This window comes from Ictidomys tridecemlineatus, chromosome 13 (genome assembly GCF_052094955.1).
Source record: "Ictidomys tridecemlineatus isolate mIctTri1 chromosome 13, mIctTri1.hap1, whole genome shotgun sequence".
Lineage (NCBI taxonomy): Eukaryota > Metazoa > Chordata > Mammalia > Rodentia > Sciuridae > Ictidomys > Ictidomys tridecemlineatus.
Genome location: NC_135489.1, coordinates 48,148,297 through 48,162,345, shown reverse-complemented (window position 1 = coordinate 48,162,345; position 14,049 = coordinate 48,148,297). Strand labels below are relative to the sequence as shown.

At 31.2% G+C, this 14,049-nt stretch overlaps 1 protein-coding gene across 4 annotated transcripts in view; it reads right to left on the bottom strand.

Moving 5' to 3' along the window:
* The window catches only part of Rock1 (Rho associated coiled-coil containing protein kinase 1), a 146,994-nt gene that overhangs the window by 77,207 nt on the left and 55,738 nt on the right, over positions 1 to 14,049 (bottom strand). For all 4 annotated transcript variants that reach the window (XM_005329028.3, XM_040274616.2, XM_078030297.1 and 1 more), the window contains 7 exons: positions 9,745 to 9,845; positions 9,095 to 9,232; positions 7,408 to 7,583; positions 6,258 to 6,342; positions 4,915 to 5,059; positions 4,303 to 4,441; positions 2,100 to 2,191 (listed from right to left, as the gene is read on the bottom strand). In XM_005329028.3, the coding sequence (XP_005329085.1) occupies positions 2,100 to 2,191; positions 4,303 to 4,441; positions 4,915 to 5,059; positions 6,258 to 6,342; positions 7,408 to 7,583; positions 9,095 to 9,232; positions 9,745 to 9,845 (876 nt within the window). The remainder of the gene's footprint in view (positions 1 to 2,099; positions 2,192 to 4,302; positions 4,442 to 4,914; positions 5,060 to 6,257; positions 6,343 to 7,407; positions 7,584 to 9,094; positions 9,233 to 9,744; positions 9,846 to 14,049) is intronic.

Below are 14,049 nucleotides of genomic sequence, written 5' to 3'. Positions count from 1 at the left end.
AATTTTTGTTGGCATGATCACTGATGCTCTCCTAGTTCTTCAAATAACATAGTGCTTACCACGTAATAGGTGTTCAACAAATAATTTATCAATTAATTGCCTCCATTCCTAATTAATAATCCAGTTTTGAATCCATAAAATATACTGTATTTTTCAGAATTATTTATCGTATGGTTATCCTATGGTTATTTATGCATTTCCTAACTTCATTTGCAAAACAACTTAAGGCAATTCCAAAGATAATTTAAAAGAGGCCTAAAGAAAACTTTCTTCAGATTTATAATTGTATTTGTATACTCTGTTTTCTTAAACTTTGCTAAGAGAATAACTTGAATAAAAACACAAAATTTTACAATGTAACCATTTGTTTTACTTCCTGCTCAACTTTATCTTGGAATATTTTCTCTTGCAGCCTGAAGATTATCATGTCACATTTACTAATGAAGAGGAGGAAGTTCCTTATTTCTCAGCATAACTTTAATACATTCGCCCAAGGTCAAGGACTTCTTATAGCACTCAAGATAGCCAATCATTCAATGCCATTCTTTTTTGAAGTATAATTTCTTGATTTCCAGAAAAAATTATTTCCCTTTCTTCTTAAGAGAATTTTATAGCTTTGCAAAATATATGGACTATACTTGGAAAACATTTAACTGCTTCTCTTAAAACATTTAACAACTGGAATATTGACTGACAAACCTATATGATCTATTTCTTCAAAGTTAACTAAATCCACTCCCTATCCCACCAAAGAATCCTCACTGTCTAAACTAATTAGGTAGTTCTTAAGACAAATACCTAACTTTTAAAATATATTTTTTGTAGTTGTAGATGGACAAAATGCCTTTATTTGTTTTATTTTTATATGGTGCTGAGGATTAAAATACAGTGCTTCATACATGCTAGTCAAGTGCTCTGCCACTAAGATATAGGCCCAGCCCCAAATATCTAATTTTTTAACTGTTCTAAAACTACCTAGATGAGGACTGAGATTGTAGCTCAGTGGTAGCGTGCTTGCTTACGTAGCCGTGTAAGGCACTGGGCTCAATCCTTAGCATCATATATAAATAAAATAAAGGTACTGTGTCCACCTACAACTAAAAACATTTTTTTTAAAAAAACTACATAGGTGAGTTCACTCCTGTTATTACTGTTCACTGCTACTGATATAGCAGGAAGTTAGGGACTGCTATACACATTATCCTTTTTCTGAAAAGTAAAAAGGACAAGAAAATTCTGAGGCTTCATAAGGGTAAAAGATGAATTCTTGTCTTTCTAAATCTACAAAGATGATGAGAACCCTATTATACAACAATTTTGATTCAAATACCTTGCAAATAAACTTATAATTTTAACTTTATTTTAAAAATATAAGGAAATGTTCTAGATTAATTGAAAATTAACTTCCTTACACAGTACTCTTTTTTTTTTTTTTTTTTTGCACCAGGGATTTAACTCAGGGGCACTCAACCACTGAGCCACATCCCCAGCCCTATTCTGTATTTTATTTAGAGACAGGGTATCACTGAGTTGCTTAGTGCCTCATAGTTGCTGAGGCTAACTTTGAACTCATAATCCTCCTATCTTAGCCTCCAAAGCTGCTGGAATTACAGGTGTGTGCCACCTTGCCTAGCTACATTATTTTTATATCTTAATTGCAAGCTGCCAAGACCCTGATGAAACCAAATATATCACAATTTCCAATACCCTCATAAAATTAAATTCTAGTATTCAGTAATAATAAATTTCCTTATATTTTAAGTTTTAATAAAAATAACTTGCCCTTTCACTAGAAAACACATTTTAAAAGTCAAACAAATAACAATACTACTATTACTTGACTTAATTTACTTCCTCCACAAGGAAACAACAAAGATCAAATATCAAATTACAACTGCTGAGACCAAATTCATTCCACCTCTATTATTCATCTTGGTATCTTGAGTGGGACATGAGGGGAGGAGTTATACAATTTCCCCAATATTATCAAATACTCTTGGTTTTTAGTAGATTAAGACAATTCCCATACAGAACAGGGATGTAGCATCAGATGTTACTTACAAATAGGAAATCTAATGTGCAAGAAAAAAATAACTTACTGTCTCGGAGTGTTTCCCAAGCCCACTGATCATTTTTGAAGAAGAGATGTCGTTTGATTTCTTCTACACCATTTCTTCCTAATCTCACTTCTCTGAAGAAAGAAGAAAAGTAATTAATTTTTGTTACTGTTGTTGATGGACCTTTATTTTTATTTATTTCTTTTTATGTAGTGCTGAGGATGGAACCCAGTGCCTCACGCATGCTAGCCAAGTGCTCTACCACTGAGCTACAACCCCATCCCAAATATTTAACATCTTCTTATAACCTGTCTAGGTTTATCTGTAGACAGAATAATAAACTTGTGCAGATCTGTCACCTTGAAATTATATTTTTAGCATAATTTTCAGCCGAAATAAAGAATTAGCAGAAGACTGAGAACACTAAAGAAATCATTTAAAGAATACTAAGGGAAAATATACAAAAATATAGACTTGTTAATATTCCATGACTCTTGTACTGATACTGAGAATCCAGATGAATCATCGTCTTGCTTCAACAGCATGATGAATAAAACACAATGCATTTTCTTGACAGTTTTCTTCTTATGATTATAAAGTTATGCATTTTTCTGTGCAACCAAGAGTTTTCTTTTACACCAAAAAATTCCAGAAAAACATTTTATATTTAAAATTTTATTTTCTAAACTGTTCAATATTTCTGACCAATCAAAACCCAATGATTTTGTAGCAATTCCTGACATTGCTACAAAATTCAGAGCTTTAACTGGACAAGGTATTCATTGCTGGCCTTGTTTTGGTGAGCATCAAAATTTTAAAAAAATGTGCCTTTAGCTGAACTGGAAAGAGAAACTTAGCATGGTCTGTTCTCCAGTAGAATACTTATGAAAAAAAAATTGAAATTCAGGTATCCTGTTTGTTTATAAGTTAAAGAATAAATTATTTTAGATGTATGATATCGTCTCTAAGAAGCTGTCACTGACTCTTCCAGACTGGATTAGAGAACCTCTCTAGGACTTCCACAGTACTTACGTCATCGTAATTATCTTTCTGTACTATAAATGCCTAATTTGTTTGTGTAGTTGTGGCCCAGTGGTAGAATGCTCGCCTAGCACATATGTGGCCTTGGGTTCGATCCTCAAGGCTACATAAAAATAAATAAAATTTTAAAAAATGATATTGTATCCAACTACAACTAAAAATAAATATTTTTTTAAAAATGAACTATTAGAAAAAATACTATGAATCTTGCTCATTTCTATATGACAATGCCCCCAACATAGTTCTTTAAATTAAAATGTAAATTTTGAAAAGTCTACCTAATTTCACAGTCTAAAGGAAATAAGGAAATATAAGTTAGTTTTAATAAAAGTGACAATTTTAATGAAAATGAATCTTAAATTTGAAAGATATTTAAAGTCTGAAGCCACCCTATGATTTAAATTAATCCATAAACAAAATTAAATGCATTAAGTGTAATCTTATTACTAAGTTACTTGATTCATTTTTATATTTAAAAATAAACCACTACTGAGTGCTTGCCCAGTATATGTAAGGATCTGGGCTTGATTCCCAGCACTGCAAATAAATAGAATAAAATAGAACAGAAAAGAACAGAAGTGAAACAAATACAAAGGAAATCACAGAAGTATACAAACTATGACATTTTTGTTTCAAAAACAAAGTACATTTATCTAATACTTGCTGAATATAGAAAACATAATGTCAATGACAATGTAGAGAAAAAAGGCGGTAGAAAATGTATATATTTATAGCTTTATGTTTTCTCTAGGTACCATCAAACAGAAAATTGGAAAATGCACCATCATTTTTATATAACTATAAGAAAAAAACCCAACTAAATAAATACATACCACTGATGTGAGATGCACTCTTGAGATGTTAAAATGTTAAGAGAAATTCTTAGACTCAACAAAATATACTGTTATTCTGATAATTAACCAAGTTAAAAAATTTAACAAACAATAAAAAGTTATCTGCTCTAGCCATCAGCAAAGACTACCCTATTATCCCAATGGCTTAAGTACAGAAAGTAAGTTGAAATCTAAAATAACAGAGTATATTATAAAATTATACCAGATTTCATTGTCATAAATGATTTGGGGAATGGGGGAATTTATATTTTATTAGTTCACATGTAGGAGCTTAGATATGATCTTAAAAACTGAGCGGTAAGATTAGAATTCTTAAGAATTAACAGGAGTTCAATGTCAAGATTATTTACCTGTCAGTAAGGAAGGCACAAATGAGATTTTTTGCTTCTTTTGATATGTCATTATCATCAGGGAAAGTTAGTGAATTTTTATGGTTCATAATCTTACTGTAAGTTCCAACCAAAGAATCTGCATAAAAAGGTGTATCACCTGAAAAATTGATAAGGAACATAAAAGCAAAATAAAATACATTTCAAAAAAATCTATGTTAAAGGAAAAGAGTCAAAGTTCCCTTTTTAAATATGTGTTAAAAAGAAACACACATTCAGGCTGGGGCTGTAGCTCAGTGGCAGAGCGCTTGCCTAGCATGCGTGAGGCACTGGGTTTGATCCTCAGCATCATATAAAAATAAAAAACAAATTAAAAAAAAAGGCATACTGGCCATCTACAAATACAAAAAATTTTTTTAAAAAGAAAATACACATTTATTATAATAAAAGAACACGAATTTGCTCTAATCCTTTAAATAGCTTTAAAAAACACATACAAAGCAGATTTTGGATCATGTTTATTTCCTATAAACAAAATCAACATTACTTAATATAACAAATATTAATTAGAAAAAGCCAAGCAGTGAGTTTTGGGATGAACTATATTAGGTACATAAAACCCTCATTACTCACCTACAAGCATTTCATATAAAAATACCCCAACTGACCACCAGTCACATTCTCGTCCATAATAACCATCACCACCTTGGGATTTTAATACTTCAGGGGAAATATAATCAGGTGTTCCAACTGCTGTATCACATCGTACCATACCTTCCTAAAAAAAAGTAGCAGGTCAAATTTTGAATTAGGATATTAAGTAAAGTGTCAATTATTTAAAATGACTTTCTTCTTAATATAACTATAAAACTCTAAATCTTTGGGCTACTAAATATTATATCAAAACAATTCAAACTTGAGAAAAACTAACACATAGCTGTTTAACCATCTATACAAAATACATGAACACTATATTCACACTGTAACCATATATACTACATAGCATATACACACACTCTACTTAGTAATTTTTATTTTAACACTGACTAGAAAGACATTGCCACCATTTAATATTCCACCAGTTGTGCCTATATAATGATTTTATCTTAATTGGAGAACACAAGCATATAAGCCAAGAGATTGAAGGACTGAAAAATGAAGCACTTTATAACATAAATATCAATTTTACTTTTTTTAAAAAACTAAAAAGACTGTTTAAAATGCTTAAAAATGTGAATAAGACATACAAAAGTAGACTATACAAATATAAATGGGGAAGCATATGTATTGGGAAAGGACATAATAGCGTTGAGGACACTGTATATCTCCTACTCCAAAATTATTTGCTTTTTATTAATGCAACAAAATTATAACCAAATGTTCACACAAAAGTTATCAGTAGTGTTTCCTACTAACCAATATAAATTAACAGAGCTTCCTGACTACTTTTCTGTGGTAAATTAAGTAATATATACTCTTTCAACTGAAAAGAAAGTGGCATATTTGTTCTTTTGACTGTATATATAAGTTATTTATTATATAAATAGTGAGCATGCATATATTTTTAGACTGACTCCTAAAATAAGCAGCAAAATCTTTTCTACATGTTAACAGAAAGCAAATAAAACACTAAAAAGTAGACACATTCCTGAAATTCAATTTTTATGGAAGTTTAATTTTAACAATAGTGTAAGTACTTAGTGACATTTAAGCTAATGCCATTTCTAGTTACCAGCAGTGTATATTATAGAGTTGTTATGAAGGATTTAGTAAATCTGGCAATTCACATTTACCCTAACTAGGAAAAATAAATCGCTAACAAGTTACCAATACAACATTGAAACCATGGTATTTAGTTCAACAAATACAGGCACATCAATTCTGGGCAAGTCCAAATATGGTTGGTGAATTCTTATAGTATTTTCTAAAGAAGGTTTTACTTTGAATTAACAAAATTTAAAGTATAATTAAGTAACCTTATTCATCTTCATACAAGTACCAAAATCTGCTAACTTCAAATGTCCAGATTTATCCAGCAGCATGTTATCAGGTTTCACATCCCTAAGGGAGGAAAAAAAATAGCAGAATATTTCTGAAACAGATCAGACACTAGTGAAAATTATGAGGCAGTTATTTTAGATCAAGTATTCTCAATCTATATAAGGCCAACTTTGATCTACATGTGTTCCCTATCCACATCTAGAAATTGAATTTTCATCAAGCAAACTCCTTTATATTTTAATGCCTTAAAAGAAAACACGTACACACACACACACACACACACACACACGGCAGAGCTTTGATTCTTCAATCATTTGAGAGAGATTAACCACCAAAAATATCACATTTGAAAATATAAAAAGTAATTGAAACATGTAAGATAGATAAGTACATAAATAACACCAGGACAGTTTCTAAGTCATTTTCATTTTTCATCACTGACATGCAAATACAGCAGAGCAACTGGGATTCAGACAGTGTTTGCAAAAAAAATGATATTGTTCTAATGCATAAATAAGACCTATTAATCAAAAGAAAGTCAATTTATATTAAAAAACTAAAACCAAAGTAACACTCCAGCATATACTTTATTTTTTTGGGGGGGGGTGGGTACCAGGGATTAAACTCAGGGGCTTTCAACTACTGAGCCATATTCCCAGCCCTATTTTGTATTTTATTTAGAGACAGGGTCTCATTGAGTTGCTTTAGTACCTCACTGTTGCTGAGGCTGGCTTTGAACTGCCTCAGCCTCCCAGGCCATTAGGCTTACAGGCATGAACCACCATACCCGGCTCAGTGCTTACTTTAGAAAACAATTATTACTTTTCAAAATACCATTTAAAAACTATGTAATCAGATATAGTATATATATACATATAAACATAAAATATACAAATAAATATATAAAAGCTATAAAATCAGATACATAATAATGATATTAAAGAATACATTCATATCAACATTAAACTAAATACTAAAACTATCATTTCTAAATGTCACTCATGTCACATGGGAAGAGCCTAAGTAAATTTAGAGTAGAAAATATTAATCAAATAAATCAAAGTTTCAGTTCTTTTTATCTACTCCCTTTAGCAAATGAAAGATTTAAAGCATTTTTATCTTTACCTATGAATAAAACCCATGGAATGGATTGCATCCAATGCAAGAACTACTTCTGCAGTATAGAATCGTGCCCACTTTTCAGGCACATCATAGTTGCTCATTAAGTTTACAAGATCTCCACCAGGCATATATTCCATCACCATGTAGAGATATCGATCATCTTGGAATGCATAAAAAAGCTATAAAATGCAAAAAAACAAATTCCTTAGAATGAAGTAAGATTGTTTCATTAAAAAACTAACAAAATACTAATGTTAATATTCAAGTAAAATAAATTACAGAACAGTTATAAGTACAATTTAAAAAAAAGACAAATGCCTCACAGTCTGCTGTATATTCAAAAGAACTATAAACCTTTTTCTGAAGAGTTAAGTCACCTTTTCCTTCATAACTTTCTTTACTCTGAATTTTTCATATAATAATTTTTTATTTATAATAGTTTCAATAGAGAATATACAAATCTCTTAAGCAAAGAAATATAGTACCTCTTATTTAACTTGTGCATTAGTGAACTGTACTATTAAATTTATATCAACACCACAATTCTCTAAGAAGTCTTTGATAAATCAAGCTATAATTTCAGCTGTTCCTTATTAGCAGCTTGGCTCTGGCAATCTGTGACCACAATTTCTTCCAGAAGATATAAAGAACTAATAAACCTTTCTTTACTTTCATACCTTGAGTTCAGTCAACATCTGGATACCTGGCAGTTAAATAATTAACAAATGTTCAATGAACAAAATTATGAATTAATCTACAACTTGGGGGTACACCTAATAGCAATTATATTCCTGGACTGTTAAAAAATGATTGAACATAGGAAGCACTTAATGTAACAGATGCTCAATACGTGATAGCAGTTGGTAGAAGTAATAGTAACAGTTAACAATGAAATAGGAAAACAGCAGCAGCAAAAGACTAATGAGGAAAAGTAAAATCCATTAATAAGAAACTTGCTAGAATATTAGGCATAAATGTATTAGGTGGCCACATAAATTATGTGAAGTAAAAAGAGCAAATTTTTAAAAGAGCACTTTCACTAAATACTAGAAATTTAGAATAAAATAAGCTCTAGAGAAAATAATACCTAATATACCTAGCTGTTTAAGATCTTCATATTTCCTTTTTTAAAGGTATTTAATGATTTTAATTATAGATTTATTTTAATTTTAAGAATATATTTGGGAGAGGCATGAGAAACTAAGTGGCATTTCATGACTATTCAAGATTAAAGTATACAATAAGAGAATCTTATGTTTGCCAAAAAAAAACTCTTAAATTTCAGGGTGGGGTTGTGGCTCCATATTAGAGTGCTTGCCTGGCATGTGAGAGGACCTGGGCTCCATCCTTAGCACCCCATAAAAATACATAAGTAAAACAAAGATCCATCGACAACTAAAAATAAATAAATAAATAAGATTTGAATTTCAATATTAAAGTATCTATTTAAAGTATAATATACTTTCCTCAAATCAAAGCAGTTATTCAAATTCTAAAGAAACCATTATTTTGCCTTGGTCTTTCTAGAGATGATTCAACTAAATTAAATTTTATGATTTAAATAACAACAACAATATATTAGTCAATTCTATAATTGTAAAAAAACTACTACTGTTCTATAAAATAAATTTCTCAGATATGTTTAGTTATAAACTAGAGTAGCAATAATCAAACAGTAGCAACATCATACCTGAACAACCCAAGGACTGTTAGCAAAAGCCATGATGTCCCTTTCTTCCCAGAAAAAAGCAGAATCAGATCTCTTAATCATTTCAAATTTGCTGAGAAGCTTCATAGCATATACCTTCCTCGTAGATTTATGCCTTACCTTTAAAATTGAAAATAACAAACTTTTTTGAATACTTAAAATTCAATGTTTCACAGAATATTTAATATTTTAAAAATAATTTATTATTTATTATTTAGCATTATTTCAGCTATTTTTATTTCTTGTATTCTGCCAAATTATCCCAATTAGCTAATGACAAGGCTTTAATTACCAGAAGTAAGTAATGTTAGAAAAACTTTATTCCTTATAGCACAGCATATTTGCTATGTATGCTACTTTATAAAGTTTACTACTCCATAGTATTTTAGATAGTCTAATATTAGAGCAAAAATTTCTCTTCTTATGCTTGAGATCTTTTTGTTACACATGGATGCTTGGGAGAACATTTTCGACTTACTGCTAGACTTAGTTCAAGGCTTAGGCAAGAATCATTAGAACAATTTAAAGCAAGAATTCTGTAAAATTAACATTTTCCCAAATATACACGTTAAACACACAGGATTTTTTTATTTAAAAAAGTTCTCTATAAAAATCTCATTAAAATAACCTACCAATTGAACTTCTCCAAATGCACCTCTACCAATCACCTTCACTACTTCATAATCTTCAGCTTTCATTCGTAAATCTCTAATTTTATTTATTGTGTCTTTATCTGTATGAAAAGAAAAGTATATAATTTTAAGTCACTAAAGCATTATAACTAAACATCACTTATAATACAATTCTTGAGGGGAAAAAACCAAAAAACAAAAATTTCATAGAATGTTTAATGTGGTAAGATTTCTTTCCAAAATAATTTCTGGAATTGCTCCACTATACTACTAAAAGTTTTTATTAAAATCTGACAATAGAGCTGGCCATGGTGGTGCACACTTTAATTCTAGCTACTTCAGAGGCTGAGGCAAAAGGATCACAAGTCTGAAGCCACCATTGGCAACTTAGCAAGACCCTACTTCAAAATAAAACACATAAAGGGCTGGAGATGTAGCTCAGTGGTATAGCATTACTGAGTTCAATCCCGAGTATCACACACACAAAAAAAATTTTTAAATAAATATTACACCATGAAAAAAAACTAAACATAATTCACTTATTCATTTGTGGTATTTTAAGTAAATATCAAACTTGAATTTAGGGAACATGAATAGATAACATTAGATTTGTGAAATAAAATTTTCTTTTCATTAAGTTAGTTTTGAAGACTCCTTAAAAAAGATATAATAATTTTATTTATTTTTTTTCTTTAAAGAGAGAGTGAGAGAGGAGAGAGAGAGATAGAGAGAATTTTTAATATTTATTTTTTAGTTCTCGGCGGACACAACATCTTTGTTGGTATGTGGTGTTGAGGATCGAACCCGGGCCGCACACATGCCAGGCGAGCGCGCTACCGCTTGAGCCACATCCCCAGCCCCTATAAGTAATTTTAAATAGTAAAGGCAAACATACTAAAGAATCTAAATGAATTTTCCAACTGGCAATGTTTAGTTCAAATTACTACATTTCTCTATTAGAACCTAGATTTTAACTTAAAATATACAATGGGAATAATTGCATTTATTTATATAAACTTTTCATGCTATAAACTATAATAATTTACATATCCCTACTGGGTAGATATTCTAATTCCTAATTTGGTCACAGATTAAAATAGAGCTATTTTAATCCACATGGGTCAACATTGGCATGAGATTACATGAAAAAGTTTCACATATTTCAGAGCTGCACAAAATTTTTTTTATAAAAGCTATTAAACTTGAGCTCTAGTTCACAATAAAAGTGCCAATAATATTCTTGTCTCTTTTTAAAAAGGTACATTAAAATTCAAGCATTCATATACATTATGACTAATACACCTAACAGAGAACAAATTTCCACACAGGGATAACATAAGTACATTAATAACATAAGTACATTTAATTCTGGGGGTTATATACCCATTACAAGATGCATTACAAAGATATCAACAATAACCAATTTGTTGCACAAATATTTATTTCTACTACATATCAGGCTCTAAAGTATTCACTGAAGATACATAAAGGCAACTTTAAAACCTAGTTCCTGCTCCCAAGAAGTTCAAACTCTAATAAATGAAACAAACAATGAAAAACAATAAAAAAAATGTAATAAGGGAGATAAGCAAAGTTTTTCAAGTCCTAAGGAGGATACTTAATTCAAGCTTGCCTTGGAGGAAGATGGATAAAGAGGTTTTCTAGAGATAACACCTAAAAGATGTCTAAAACAAAGAGCAACAGTTAGCCAAATGAGAAGAAATAAAAAGTAAGAACATTCAGGTGGATGGGCAATAAAGCTAAAGGCACAGTGGAACTGTATATAAGAAGTTCTCTGTTGCTGAGTATAAATCAACTCTGTAGTAAAGATGGCGAGCCCAATATTGGTTAAAGAGTTTGAATCTTCCCTACAGTTTATAGGTATAGGCTAGTACTTATAAACCTATTATTTAATCATAAAAATCTTTTTCAGATTAAAGTTTAAAGCAGCTCAATATTACATGTCATCAAAAAAAGTGCTCTGCTCTGGAAAATATGGCGAGTGAGGGATGCTAGGGGCTGAAGTCTCTTATACTTTATGAAGCCTCTTATACCTTAGTCCCTTGGGGGGTACTGTACCATCTGCTGGGAACTGAGAAGTGCAATCTGAAAACCACTAGCATGGGTTGAAGGCCATTAAAAAAAAATAAGGCAAATAAAACAGTCAAACATTTCGGCTAAACTACTCTGGAGAAAATGTAAAAGATGAATTCAATAAGGGCAAGACTGGAGATGAGCAGAATTTTTAATTATATTGGTGAAATAAGAAAGTCTTGAACCCAGATAATGTACTACATAATAGTTCATGAGGTTGAAAAAAGATCCCTGGCTCTAGTTACTTGAGGCTTAGAGCCATAAAAAGATTATAAAATCTTAAGGAAGACTGCAGACAAGACATCTAAAATCCAGCATATCTCTTTCTCTATTCTAGTGTCTTTGATTTTTAGCTTATCCTAATACAGGCTTACATGCTAGCAAGTGTAAATGCCTCTTGATTGATGATGGCTTTCAAACTCAAAAGTTTCTGTGGCTCTCATTTTCCTAGTTTACCTCATCAAGGGTCCACTCTAGAATTAATCAAGGACTTAATGGCATAGTCTAACCAACAGCCTTTGGTTTCAACATTCAGGACTATTTATCCACATCCACCCTAATCTCAGGATCTTAAAAACTGTTTATTGGAAAGTAATAATGTAGTAATAATAGTATCCCTAGGCTTAGGGATACTATTTACAGCCCGATCTTCATAGGTGTATGATTTATTTGAGGTAGAAAATAGTGTAATTAGATGCCTTCCAAACCTATCTTCGGTGACTGGATGTTACCAGATATCCATACCCCAATGCATGAAGGCTGGGCTGGGTTTTAGTTGAAATCTGGGATTATCAAGAAATATTCATTAATAATAGTCCCATTTATGTTATTTGGCACATGGCTTTCCTAAATTCAATTCTCTGTTTCCTGACATATTGATGCCAATCCCAAATTGGCCAATTATCCCCAATCCTTCATCAATAATTTTCTACCTTTCCTTTATCTGAACAATCTCTGGGAGCTTGATATTCAGTTAGTCAGCCCTGGGCATTCTAAGACATGATTATAAAATGGTTGCTTATTATTGCTTCATTTTTCACAACCAACATAGGCTCAGACTTATAATCACAACTGATTATAATATAAATAACTTATAATAATAATTAATATCGAAATACTGGGATAAGAAATAATTTGAAAAGGAAGAACATTAAGGATTAAAAGAGAGCAGCAATGATTTTTTTTCCAAAGTCATTTCAAGCAGCACTAAGAAAATCGCCTTTTACGGAGTAGGTTCTGAATAAATAGTTGTCTAAATATGTCATCCTTCATTCATATGTCTTCCTCACACAGAGTTACCTAGTAAGTTGATTTGTTTTATTTTCTGTTTGTTTTTAGCCCTCCAGATGTACCCTCTTTAGTCACTTTAAACTCACAGTGCCTCTTCAAATAACAAGTTTAGGAAAATAACTCAAAACAGAGTCTTGTTTTTCAACTGACAACTGATTTTGCTCTTAAGCCTTCAATTGTTTAACCAACTGTTCTTGCCCAAAGACTAATCATTTTTATTATATTTATTTTTGTTGTGCTAGGGATTGAACTCAGGGACTCAGCATGCTAGGCAAATGCTCTACTACTGAGCTGTTTCTCCAGCCCCAAGGCTAATAGTCTTAAGCAAGTTTTTCTCTGTACATATTTGTTTGGCTTCTGTAATCATATGCCACCAGCAAACAACTTTCTCTGCCTAACAAATAACCCATTAATAAATTTAGGTAAGAATGTAGCCTCATGTCCTTTCTATTTTTGTAAACAAATTCTACTCTAATGATATATTCCATTTTTTTCTATTTTTTATAACTGTTTTTATAACTGTTGCTGCTGGATGAGGTGGGAATGTTATGATTAGTGCATAGTCTGATAATTCACTCTATATGATATTCTTTTAGTACAGTTATTATGTCACTGAATACCAAACACAATCCTCTCCCACCTAACTCAATGAAATCATTCATACTCCACTGTACCTCAAAAGGACAACCTACTAAGTACACTTTTTTGTTTTCTTGTTTGGAAACAATAGCTAAGCACTGATAATAAAAAATAAAACATTGTGGTATGATGACACACGTGGCACTCAAAACACTGGAGTTGTTAACAGTAACATTATGATTTACACTGCCTTGAGCATTAGTGTGAAGCCATGAAAGTGCCTCATGTATCTCTGTTATAACTACTCAACTCAGCTGCTGAAGTACAAAAACAACCCCCCCC